At 36.8% G+C, this 13,882-nt stretch overlaps 2 protein-coding genes across 2 annotated transcripts; one reads left to right on the top strand and one right to left on the bottom strand.

The window, feature by feature from the left end:
- Positions 1–2,645: 2,645 nt before the first annotated feature.
- On the bottom strand, positions 2,646–3,602 carry LOC101630909 (olfactory receptor 8B3). The gene has a single exon (XM_004689143.1). The coding sequence runs from the start codon at positions 3,600–3,602 to the stop codon at positions 2,646–2,648; it is 957 nt and encodes a 318-aa protein (XP_004689200.1).
- Positions 3,603–9,349: 5,747 nt separating this feature from the next.
- Positions 9,350–10,282, top strand: LOC101623354 (olfactory receptor 143-like). The gene has a single exon (XM_004688790.2). It carries the CDS (start codon positions 9,350–9,352, stop codon positions 10,280–10,282), a length of 933 nt encoding a protein of 310 aa, XP_004688847.1.
- Positions 10,283–13,882: the final 3,600 nt, after the last annotated feature.

The raw sequence follows: 13,882 nt of genomic DNA, 5'->3' as shown, positions 1-13,882 counted from the left end.
TTTTTCAGGCTCTCCCTGGTCTCCCTGGTGGTGCAATGGGTTTCAAGCACTGCCATTATGAAGCTCTCCAAAGCCACTGCAGCATGAGTTCGATCCCAGCCAGGGAGCTGACACACATGGTGTGGCAGACTTATCCTGACCCGCCCACTGTTCCCCTCGGCAGTTTACTTTGTCAGTCTGCCTGTTCTGCTCCCCACTCTGTCTCTGGTGAATCCTCTCACCCACCACACATCTGGCCTGTACCCCAGTTCTCTAAGCATAAATAAATAAATCTTTGAAAAAAATTAATGTCTATACAACAACCCTGCTGCTGAGTGTTCACAGAAGCTTTATTCGTGATTGTGAAAAACTGAAAGTGAAACATTTTTCAAAAGGGGAATGAATAAACTTGTGTATCCACATAGTATTATTAAATAATAAAAAGAAATAAATTACTAAACTATGAAAGATATGTAAGAGCCTTACACATTGTTAAGTGAGAAAGCTAGACTGAAAAGACTAGACAGTAGATGTTTCCAATTGTATGCCATTTTGAAAAAGGTAAAACTATAGAGACAGTAAGAATACTGTCAAGTTTTCTGAAGGAAGAGGGATGAATAAGAGAAATATTTGGATTTCTCTTAGTACAGTGAAACTATTTTATGCGATACTGTCATGGTGGACATTATACATATCTCAAAACGCATAGAACTTTACATCACAGTGACGTGAAGTTTAGTAAGTACAAATTAAAATTATTTATGAGGTTATTTTGGTGTCTAAATTTATAGCAAGGAGCTTAAAGTCAGGTATTAGCCCAAAGAGCATCCCACTGATGTTTTAAGGGATTTTTTTAAAGGACAAAAAGTAGACAGGGGTATAGGATGCCAAGAGTTGTTTACCAAGAATTAGTGTTGGTTACAGGCTACATTCCTTAGAGTTCAATACATTTAGTCAAGCAGGTCTTTATTGATGGAGAAAAGAAAAAGAACAAATTAACTTTTCACAGTTAGAGAAGGTTGTATCTAGCTGTAAATTGGGGCCCTTCACCCTCCCACTTACCCTCTCCTCCTGAGGGTAAGAAATCATTAGACCTGCAAGTCATTTACTGTGGTGAATACCTATAAAGGATAAAATGGGAAGGATTGGGAGTCAGGAATAAATTCTAGAATCCAGGGTGAACATCCTATACCTAAGAAAGGATAGCAGGAAGTTTTGAGTAGGAAAATCTCAGACCACAGCACAAGTGTAAAAAAATCCTAGTTAAAATGAGAGAAAATCTCTCAGCAAAGAATGTCTATCTGAAGAGGTCACTACAATAGACCAGGACTAATTTGATACAGGGCCTAGATCACTGCCTGGGGACATCTCAGAGTAAGCAAGGACTCTCTCTGAACATGTTGGTGGAAACAAAGGAGTAGACTTTCAGCCAACAACCTTACCAATAGCAGATCTCTTCGAGAGGAGCTGATCAGCAGCATACTATGACTTCCAAAGCTCCCTTCCCAAAAGAAATTAACTTAAAAGTTCTGATTTATTATCGTATTATTATTTATAATACTAAAGTTATGATATTTAAAACCAAGATGACCTAATTATACTTCTTGACCTCCCACTATATTTGACGATATAAACATACTGACATGGAAAGCATTAGAGAAATGTGGAAGTTATATTAAAGTGTTGATAAAAATGTTTTTGTCTTACATTTTGCGGGGGTGGAGTGGGGAATGGGATCAAAAATGGGGGTGGAGGGAAGTGCACTGGATTTTGGTGATGGCACATGAGTGACTTGGTGATGGGAAACCCGCGGGGATTGCAATTGAGATGGAAAAAAAAAAACATACAAAATGATGTAAAAATAAACTGTTATAAAATAAAAATTTTTTTAAATGTTTTTGTCTTATTGGTGAGAAAAAGTTTCTGCCCATTAACAAAATGTAGCTTGGAATATAGTTCACTATGCTTAAGGTGCATATCTTTTTTATAATAAGCCTCATTGAAGAATTAAAACAAAAATATGAAAGGAAACATTAATAATTTCTCCTAATAGTATGTACAGTATTCTCCTAAAATGAAAAATAACAAAATTATAATAACAATTATTAACTCTTTTCAAATAGCTGGTATCACAAAATCACTAATTCAAAAGAATACCTGTAACCCAATGCTTATTGCAGCACTATTTATAATAGTTAAGACTAGGAAACAACTCAAATGCCCAAAAATAGATTACTGGATCAAGACAGTGTGGTATATATTCAGAGGGATCAAAAAGAGGGAGGGAAAGCAGAAGAGACTATGGTGATATTTGATGGTGATGGAAACTCTATGGTGACTACACCTGAGGAAAAAAACAAACACTTAAAAAATATATCAACAATGAAGAACCAAAAATGACAATGGACTGGCAAATAGTCCAACAGACAAAAGGACTGTAAAAGTTGAGGGAAAGCCCCTCTGTGAGCATGGTATTAGGACTGTGGAAAACATGTGCAAGAAGGAGGTGATAGATACAGAAGCCAAAAAAAACACAAGATCAACTCTTTTAAACACATATAACACATCCTGTTCAAATTAACATGGCTTGGAACAAATTTAATTCTTGAAACACAGTAATAAAAAATTAAAGGAAAAAGTAAATTGCTTTACATTTTAATTCCTAATTAGAATATGTTTCTCCTCTGAATTTGAAGCAGGGTTTTCTTCAGTGCAACCTTGACATCCTTATTCCTTAAACTGTAGATCAGAGGGTTCAGCATGGGTCCCACATTAGTGTAAAAAACTGAAGAAACTTTTCCCTGTTCCATAGATCCAGGAGAAGAATATTTGAGATACATAAATGCTGCTGAACCAAAAAAGAGAGAAATAGCAATGATGTGGGAACTACAGGTACTAAAGGCTTTGGACCTGCCCTTAGTGGATTTGATATGAAGAATGCTAGTGAGGATGAAGACATAAGAAATCAGGATGGTAACACTGGGTACTGTGATATTAATGCCCACAACAATAAGAATTACTACCTCATTGACATAAGTGCTGGTACAGGAGAGTTGGAGGAGGGGGAGGATGTCACAGAGGTAATGATTGATGACATTTGCATCACAGAAGGTTAGTCTAAGCATACATCCTGTGTGGGCAGTGGCTCCAGCAAATCCCATTGCATATGCAGCAAAACTTAGCAGAGAACAGACCTGATGGGACACGGTGACCTTATACAGCAATGGGTTACAGATGGCCACATAGCGATCATAGGCCATTGAAGTCAACATATAGCACTCAGAGATGACAAAGAAGAGAAAAAAAAACAACTGAGTCATGCATCCAACATAGGAAATTATATTCTTCTTTGATACAAAGTTCAGCAACATCTTTGGAGTGAAAGTAGAAGAGTAGCAGAGATCAATGAAAGACAGATTGAAAAGGAAATAGTACATGGGGGTGTGGAGGTGAGAATTTAGACCAATAAGGATGATCAAGCCAAGGTTGCCCACCACGGTGACGATGTAGATCATTAGAAACAGATAGAAGAGAGGCTGCTGGAGCTCGGGACGGTTTGTTAATCCAGCAATAATAAATTCAGTCACTAAAGAGTCATTTCTAGCCAGCATATTCATCTTCATACATCTGTGAGAACAGAAGAAAATTTCATTAATAGAGAACCCAGGTCTCCCCTTACAAACTCTCAGTTATGAGCAGGTACTCAGACAGGTAGAATTCAGCAAGTTTTCCTTTGCTTCATGGGTCTGATTGTAAAATCACATATTCGTCCCAACATATCTACCTGCCACTCTGTCTTTTGTCTGCATGAGCTGCAGGTAACAAAAAACTTTATCCTGTCTGTACTACAAGAGAAGGATGGAGTACTGAGGATCAAGACTACCTGCTAATGAGCTTCAATAGTAAGGATACGTGTTTCCTGCATTCATATGTTTCTTTCCTTCCTTATTCCCAATCCTGTTCCTATTACCCCACCAGAAACTTCAGTTGCTCTGTGATATGCATCAAGAAAGGCAGGATTTCTCCAGGGTAGAGAAACTCTCTCTAATACTCTCTCCCAAGAAGTGAATCCTTAATCAGCTTTCTGATACCTTCCTACAAGATTCCACAGAGTCATTAATTGGTAACAATGAGGAGAGCCTTGGTATTCTGAGATTTACAATGAACTGTGCACTCCAGCACTGGCACTCATTCTTTCCTCTATTCTATCCAGTTGGGCAGAAAGTGAATAAGGAAGTTGAGGGTGCTTTCCTGTATTTTGCAGGATGACTTACAAAAAAAAAAAAGCTAGTTTGGGTGCTGATTAAGCTGTCAAGTTTGTGAAAATATGCCCCAAATATACAGCAGATAAAATAGTCTATACAAGTAGCATATTTCAATTAAAATCATAAAGAAAAATCTCTAAATGTAGCACTTGGACTTGGTAGTCAACAGCTATGTGCTACTAGACGGAGGAGGATGTCAGCACAGAAATATACAGCTAGAAGAATTAAAACTCTATGCATTAGAGATCTTATTCAATATAAGTATTTTTTCTCACTTTACAGGAACAGAGAGAGGGAGAGAAAAATAGAGACTTAATTAACTCACTCTCCTCACCAATGCTTGTTTCACCTCCCCTGAACTAGAAGAACTGGCTTTGGCATTATCAAGGCTAATGACATGGAGTCACAGATGATTCATCTCTATTTATTGGCAAAAAGAGTCATACCATAGATTCACAATCTGAATGGTCCAGTAGTCATTCTGAGGTGCAAATCAAACTTACTACAAAGTTACTGAGAGGAATAAGGAAAAGATTTGCTACCCACTCTCTGCATTTACTGAAGGATTTTATTATTTTGAAACTATTATAAATCCAATGTAGGTCTCCTCTGGGGCCATCCCATCATTATAAGCAGTGGAAGGAGAAAGTTGGTGCCTGTGTTTACATCCTAATAATGTTAGTGTCCCACTGAGGATTATATATTCTCCAAAGCATAAGAGATGCTGCCCTTTACAAAATGTAGATAATTGCTATCATCAAATCACACTAATTATAATCCAAATAACATTAGTTCATTAAGATTTACAAAGATTTTATAAATTTTATTTATTATGTACTTTTTAATATTTGATTTTGTTTAGTTAGTCAATAATTATAAGAGTTATAGATATGAAAAGGATATCTTTTACACTGATTTCAGATATTGTGTTATAAATTTAATAAGAATGATCCAGTTCATGAAAATTTAATCACCTCAGGTTATTTTAACTGACTATGCTTTTGCTCATAATAAACAAATCTCTAGGCAACATCACTATTAATAAACTTCTATTTCAAGAAAATAAGACTATTCTTCCAGGTATATGCTAAGTTATGATATGCTTATGAGAATGGAACTAATTTTGTTAATTTGAAATTATTAAAGACTACCAGAAACTGCAAAAATCACCCCTTGAAATCAACCCAGTCCCTGTCATAGTGACATCTTCAACAACTAATACAGTAGCAAAACCAGAAATAGATATTGGGGCAATGAACTTAATTAGACTATCAGAACATAGGTGTAACTACTCAGCTTTCAACAATGTCGTATGTACTGTGTGTTATTGTCATTTGTAAGTGCATAGATTTTTGTAAACCCCCCCATAATTTAAGATGCAGAACTCAAGACCACCATAAAAGAACTCCCTTATACTACAATGTCATACTTACACCCTTCCTGTCCCACCACATCTACCTTCTAGTAATTACGGGGGAAAAAAAAAAAACAGATGAAATCCCACACTATGTAACCTCTCTGGAATTGGCTTCTTTTACTAAGCAATGCTGCCCTCAATTAATTGCATACTAGTGGTCGCACTTATAAATGACCCAGGCCTTTTATAGCTGAGTAGTATTCCATGTTTTCAAAACAAATTTATTCAAACTTCTGTAATCATTAAAAAATTACTAAGTTCTTATATAGCAAAACTAAGTATGATTAACTTACAGAAAATGTCTCAGGGTCAGTAGCCAAAAGACAAAAACTGAGACAACCTTCTTGTAATTTTCTCTTTTTTAATTCATTTTATTTTGATATAATTTGTATACAATAAAATGCATCCATTTTAAGAGTTCTGGTCAATGGCTTTCAAAAACTAATACAGTTATGTAACCACAGCTATAATCAAGATCAAGAGTGTTTCCATCACCATTCCAAGTTCCCTTCATGATCCTTTTGCAGTGCCCCCATCCTGTTTTTAATTGTGAGAACTGTTGAAATTCTCTGACATTTTCTCTCATCTATTGAGATGATTCCATAAATTTTATCTTTACCTTTATTAATCTGATATATCATATTTATTGCTTGATGTGTGTAGAAGCATCTTTAACAAGGGATCAAGTATCTTTAACAAGGGGTAAATCCTCCTGATCATAATACATGATCCCTTTAATTTGCCGTTCATTTTAGTTTGATACAGTTTTGTTGAGGATGTTGTCATCTCTATCAATATACTGACCTGTGGTTTTCTTTTTTTTTTTTTTTTTGTAATGTCCTTAACTGGAATCAGTGTAAAAGTACTTCTGACCTACAGCTCTTCAACTTTTGGAGAAGCTTAAAACAAGTTGGCATTAATTCCTCATAAATGCTTAGTAAATTAATCAATGTAACCATGTGGTCCTGGGTTTTTCTTTGTTGCAAAGTTTTAGATTATTGATCTGTTTAGATGTTCTAATTTTTCATGATAAACCAATGTTGCCTCAATTAAAAACAAAAGAAAGCATATGGTCTCCACCACAGATGTATCAAGTCCTCACCTCCTAAGGCCAAATAAAGATAAAAATATAATCCTTAAGAAATAAATCAAAATAAAAATTACAAAAAAGTTGTGGCTCATTTTCAATTATGATAATTATGAAAATTTTTAATTTTACTTTAAATACTAAGAGAAAAAGAGAGAGAGACCAGGGCAAGGACCAAGGATGGCGATAAAACTCAACAGAAGTTAACGTTAAAACACTGGACCAAGCAGTTCACTTAAACAGCCACCAGGTTGTGCTGGTGACTCAGCAATGTTTAAACAAAACAAAAAAAAACTTGAATTTTGCTTAAAATTTATATTTGTATCTTTCCAACCTCCTAAAATTATAACCAAGTATTTAAATAACTCTGCATATAAAAATTGCAACTCATTATTAAAATACATTAATTTTTATAAGCTGCTCTTTCCAGCAAACTTTAAACAGATTGAATACATTCAATTTTCTAAACATTGGTAGATTTCCAGTATCTACTACTTAAAAGATTTTACTTCCTCGTGAATTTACTGATTGGTAAAAAATATATACATATACTGACTACATAAATGAAGACCTATTTCTGAATCTTTTATTCTGTTCAATGATTTGTCTATCTTGATCAAAACTTCATACCAAGTTTTAAACTCAGTGTGTCAGTTGTTACTTAAGCTTCCTCAAGAAGCCAGATGATTAGAAAGAACTAGACTTATAAGACTTTATTGTGGTTAATATCTATGAAGGATAAAGGGAGAGGGACAAGGGTCGGGGACAAAGGCCTTCAAGCCAGGAACAAGTCTTACACCAAGGCCAAGAAGGTAAGAGAGAAAGAGAGTATTGAGCAAGAGGATCAGATCACACTGCAGTTCTAAAATGTCTCTGCCATTTTGATAGAAAGTCCCTAAGCAAGAGAAATGGCCTGACCCGTGTCAGGCCATGCCCAGCATAGACTGGAGAGTAAGTGCAGAATAAGAGCAGACTAAAACTAAGGTGCATTCCAAAGAACAGATTTTTGGTGACAAAGCTCCCCACAGCTGGTTTTTTTCAAGAAGACTTTCCCTCTCGACAAAGGTAAAGTCCATCCGCAGAAAACAATTATATCACAAAGTTGTTCCTGATATTTACATTTGTTGCTATTTATTCTATTTTATGTTACTAGTTAAACACAAATTTATTGTATTATTCAAACAAAATAATCCAATTCGAAGATGGGGCTTTGGAGAAGCACTTAGCTCCTTAACTCACAGGGATGGAGCCTTCCTGAATGGAATTGGTGCCTTGTCAAAGAGGTTCCTAAGAGGCCTCATCAAATATCAGAGTAAGTGGAAGAATGTGAACTCACACTCTCAAAATTTGACTTCAGAAACCATTTTATCATCATTAAAACACAGGATGAATGCAAGGACATATTTTATTTATATCAACTCAATAAAATGTAAAAAGGTATTAGAAGGGGCAAGTGACACTATCCCCCAACTCTCCTTTGAGGAGTAAGAACTGAGAGAGAGCAATAGAGGACACCCATGAATACAGGCAGCTACTCCCTCCCTGCAATGAAGTTTCATAATTTTTAGTGAGACCCAATCCAGGGAGAATATGAGGCCCCAAAGGAGTAAATATTATCTCCTTGACAAAGGATGTAAACAAAGACTCAATAATTTCTTCCCTCAGGAAACTCAACACACTTTCATCCTGAGGTTCATTTTCTGAGCTTGCAAAAAAGTTGTTAGCTCCAGAGAATTGGGGGAAAACTCGATGATCCAATAGATAGTTTAGAGACATAAATAAAGCCCAGGCATCTGCCTTGTCCTGAAGTCTTTTGTAAATCTACAAAGAAATAAGGAGCTAGCTTCTCCTTAACCTGACCCTTTTGTTCTTCCAGGACAGTGAAGAGAAAAGACTAGGAAGGTCTGGCAAGTGAAGGAATTTTCCTTCTGCTTCCTTCTGGTAGAAGGAATTTGGGAAGCTGGGTCTTCTCTGTTCTGATGTTCTCATTCTCAGGATTACTGCAGCAAAGGTGTGGAAAGGCACCGGCCCTTCCTAAACTACTCACAGGGACCCTGGGGTAAGATTAAATTAAGGGGAGGGAGAAAATGACAGTAAAATTGGGGATGTTCACAAATATTTGAAAAACCAAAATGATGTGAGAAGGGTGGAAGGAAGAGTGAGGGCTGAGCACTGGACACAGAGGGGTCACAGTAGCTGCACTGTGTCAGCATCAGAAAATAACACTGGAAACGATCCATCCAAAAACAAGTCTTGGCTCCTTGCTAACCAGCTATAGCACCTCAGACACTGATTAATCCTTTCAAGATTCTGTCTTCTTAATTATGAAATATGGACAACACCCTGGGGCACCTATTAAAGACACGAAAGACATCCTGGTTGTGTCAGCTTGGGGAGGTGAGGGGACAGAGCTGAGATCTAAAAAATGTGGAAGGTATGGACAGATGAGAGAGGTTGAACATAGGGAATCTTTGCTCTGGCTCTTCCAGAACGCTACCCCACTATCCCTCTGCAGCTCCACAATCTCCACAAGTCAACTAAGGAACAGAGTCCTGCCCTAATTCTTCTCCCATCTCCTTACAGATCTCACCACTGCAGATAATGGCTGTGGAAAATGGCTCTTCAGTGACTGAGTTCATCCTGGTAGGAATCACAGACCAGCCTCAACTCCAACTGCCCTTCTTCCTCCTCTTCTTGTTGAACTATATGGTCACCGTGGTAGGAAATTTTTGCCTAATTAATCTAATATGTCTCAACTCCCACCTTCACACACCCATGTACTTTTTCATCCTCAACCTGTCCTTCATAGACCTGTGCCATGCTTTCATCATTACCCCTAAGATGCTGATGAGCTTCGTGTTAGAGAAGAACATCATCTCTTTTGCAGAATGCATGACTCAGCTGTTCTTTTTCTGTTTCTTCGTCCATTCTGAGTGCTATGTCCTGACAGCCATGGCCTATGACCGCTACGTGGCTATCTGCAAGCCCCTCATGTACACAGTCACCATGTCCCCTCAGGTCTGTGCTCTGCTGATGATGGGTTCATACGTGATGGGGTTTGCTGGCGCCATGGTCCACACAGGGGACATGGTCAGACTGACCTTTTGTGACGCCAACATCATCAGACATTACATGTGTGACATCTTCCCTCTCCAGCAGCTCTCCTGCAGCAGCACCTATGTCAATGAGCTGGTGGACTCCACTCTGGTGAGCACAGTTGTGATAATATCCAGCGTCATTATTTTCATTTCTTATGCTCTGATCCTCTCCAATATCCTCCACATGTCATCCTCTCAGGGCTGGTCCAAAGCCTTCAGCACCTGCAGTTCCCACATCATGACTGTTGCCATTTTCTATGGTTCTGGGATGTTCACTCATCTCAAGACCTCTTCTGATGGCTCCTTGGGCCAGGGGAGGTTTTTCTCAGTATTTTACACCAACATAGTGCCCATGTTGAACCCTCTCATCTATAGTCTAAGAAACAAGGATGTCAAACTTGCTCTGAAGAAAACTCTGAAGAGAATTGCAAATTAAACAGAACCAATGTTACTGGCTATTGCAGGGAGGATTTGTAGTACCTGTATGTTAGTACTGTGTCCCAGAGTTTTCTTTAGAACAATTTTGTGTGTGTGTTTTAAACACAATTTTCATTTAATAAGTCATGGGAAAATGTATACACTTTACTGAACCTCACTATTTTTCATCCTCATGTTTCCCCATAAGCTGAAGTTTACCTGTTTTCAGCAGCATGCTTCAAAGACTTGCTTTTAGACTGTCTTCCGCTTTTCTTCTTTCCAAGTATTTCAAACATCATACAACATTATAATGGAAAACTCTCATACTATTACCTTTCTTTGTTTTCCCTAAAAAATTATTAAACTCAACCCTTTGTGTTTTTGAACATTTTAGGATTTTTCATTGTATTATAATAAAAGTTTAAATGGTCAAGTTAATTTTTTTCCAGAATTCAGAGTCTACATTTTCTGTACTGAGTTCCCTATCTCAGAGATGACCTACAGAAAAATACCTTAACAAGAACTTTTTTATTCCCAAATTGGCTATAGTTGAATGAGATTGTCTGACCTTTCCACATTCTCCATATCTATTGATGAAAATTACAAACATTTCTTGGAAATCATAACTGTTTCACAGCTTGAGTCAAATAGTCTGTTACAGTAGAAGGAGAGAAGTTTGCTATTATCCTGTCTGTTAATTTTTTTTTAATATTTTCAAAATATTTGAAAGTACTCCATAAGTAAATCAGATAAAATTCACACATTGGTTTCAAAAGAGGTGCCAAATTCCACCTGAGGTTTCTCTGCCCATATGTACAGAAACATTCCCTTTTACAAAGGTTGGATGCCTTTCTTCTCTGTTCAACAAATGAGAAATGGTAGAACCTAGTGAAAATTTATTATCTTAATTTCTAGTTTCAGCTTGGTGAAGGGAGATTGAATATTTGCTGCATTCATAACTAAGTGATTTTACTTTTTAAATATTGTCATGCAAACCTGAAGAGTCCTGTTTTAAGGACAGAACAAATTCAGAGGTTTGGTTTAAAGTCACTCGGTTAAGGGAGAGCTGAGTCAGGTTTGTACCCAATTGATTTAATTCCAGCCTCATATCCTTTCCACTTTATCACTTTGTCTCTCAGGAGTAAAGATAACAATAGGAAACAAGAGAAGGAAGATGAAACCATGGAGCATAAGGGGAAAAGTAAAGGGACTTTACTTTTTACACTCACCCACTGAGTGTTCCTGTCTCTGAAACAGAAAATCCAGTATTGTAGAATTTTATTCAGAAGCCAAGATCTCATTGTGTTTGTGCAGATGTGTTTATTGTCACTAGTGTATGATAGTCTTAGACTGAGGGGAGAGAGATGCAGTCACAGATGAGGGCTCAACCCTACCTATGTCCCTGACAGCCCTATGTCATGGCCACTTATGTGTCTCAAGCGTAAGTGTTCCAAGACACAGCTAACATTTCATTATGATCCAGAAAGCAATTGCTCTCATTCCCGCAGTACTTGAGACGCTGTTATGAGTAAAGGCAGGTGGAAAAGAGCTGTGAGAATGAGACAGGATTGATCTAACTTGCCCTCTAATTTGCTTTAGTTCCTAAAGATAAAAAAGAGAAAGTGCTGATAGATCACAGAAAGACATACAGAATAGCAATTAAAAGACCATAATTTAAAGTTGTACTTTTTTATAGCTCAAGAAAATAAGAAATATAGGTCTTAAGAAGTATGGTGTGGGGCCCTCCCTGGCAGCACAGCAGGTTAAAGCACAGCACTAAGAAGCTAAAGTCACTTCAACATGAGTGCAATCCCAGCCCCGGAGGTGACCCACATGGCGTGGCAGACTTCTCCTGACCCGCCTGCTGCTCCCCTCAGCAGTGTACTTCGTCCATCTGCCTGTTCTGCTCCCCACTGTCTCTCACCGCCCCTGCACCTCCAGCCTGTACCCCAATTCTGTATGCATAAATAAATAAATCTTAAAAAATACAAAAGTACTATGCATGGAAGTAAATATATATATATACACTAAATATATATATACACTATATATATATGTATGTATATATATATATATACTGTTAGAGGTCAAATAATAAAATTTTCATTTTATAGTGTAAAATTTTTTTTAAATGTATTATAAGAGAAAGTTAAAAAATAGGCTAAGAAACAAAAAGTGAAATCTTCCCCAGATTTAGATTTATCCAATTCCAACTAAGAATAATAATCTGGTGAAATCTCACCCAGAGTTACGTAGTCAAGTTTTAGTTCATTTTCTTGTATCAATCACATTTTTAAAGATGCATCTCAACAAAAAGCTAAAATTAAAAGATTTGGCATTGAGCAGCAGACACTCTTTTCTTTTCCCACTTCTTTACTTCCCCTCCTTTTTTTTTTAGACTCAAAGCCCAAAATACCTCTAGGGTGCTTTTACATGAAGGGTGATAAGTTGGTGCCTGACACATGTTATCAACTGAAAGTTACAATTTGAGTACCCAAGGATGAAAGCCATTTCTCTCTCTCCCTCCCTCCCCCTGTCCCTCCCCCTCTATTAATACATATGGAGAAGGGCCATGGAACCCCCGAGAACAGTATATAGTCCCCTTCATGTAGACTCATGGTAAGCCATTTTCCCCTTAAGGTTGACCCTACTCTTAAAGAACTTTTTGTAATTTCAAATAAGAAAAGTCAAGCAGCAGCAGCAGAATTACTGTTTCATTGCTCATCAGTGTAATAAGGATAACACACATAATGTGAGAAGAACAGTGTCTCCTTGTCTACACAGGGAGAAAAACCATGTATTGTAGAAATAAAAATACACAAGATTGCAAGAGAGACAATCACTAATTTCTTGAATCCAAACAATCCTGAAGAAAATACATCCTTGTACTTCCCAGGGAAATGAACTTCTTTTCACTCAAGTTAGTTTCATTTAAAATGAAGTTATTATAATGAAAATTGGTAAATGTAGACACATCACTTCTCAAGATTGTACAATACTCTCTTTTTACCCTGCATGAAACTGTAAGAGGAATTCATTTTATTTTCCATCAATAAAGAACTGAGTTTGAATATGACTTCATCATTACTTGTGACTTTAGAAAACTCATTTGACTTCAGTTTGGTTTCTTTATGTTTCAAACATATGTCACAATGACTGTCTCAGGTAGTTGTGATTATTTAAAAGAACTTAATAGTGTCCCTACTACCAATTAGATTTTTGTCCAACGTGATACAAAAGAGCAACTGTTGAGATGGCAGAGCTACAACCAGGAAGGGTCTTGAATCCAAGTTCATTATTTTTAGGATGCATCATACCAGTTTGAAAAATATATTTTAGATTGTCCATGAATCATATAATAGGTTTATAAATATTAAAAGATGATTTACATAACACACAGGAAAGATTGGGATAAATTAGACAGGAAATGGAACAAAAAAAAATCAAGTTCACTTATTTAATAGCTAGAACAAAGCTGAAGGAAAAGTAATCCACATAGTTTACTACTTAGATGGGCACTGCATTTCTATCCTCATAATCATGTCAATACAAATATTAATGCAACAAACACTAAGCAATACTGAGGATGAAGAGATAGGAATTATATTTATGACACAAG

The sequence above is a fragment of the Condylura cristata genome, unplaced genomic scaffold (genome assembly GCF_000260355.1).
Source record: "Condylura cristata isolate star-nosed mole 26May11 unplaced genomic scaffold, ConCri1.0 scaffold00025, whole genome shotgun sequence".
Classification (NCBI taxonomy): Eukaryota; Metazoa; Chordata; class Mammalia; order Eulipotyphla; family Talpidae; genus Condylura; species Condylura cristata.
The sequence above is the reverse complement of the archived record's forward strand: the minus strand, read 5'-3'. Positions and strand labels throughout refer to the sequence as shown.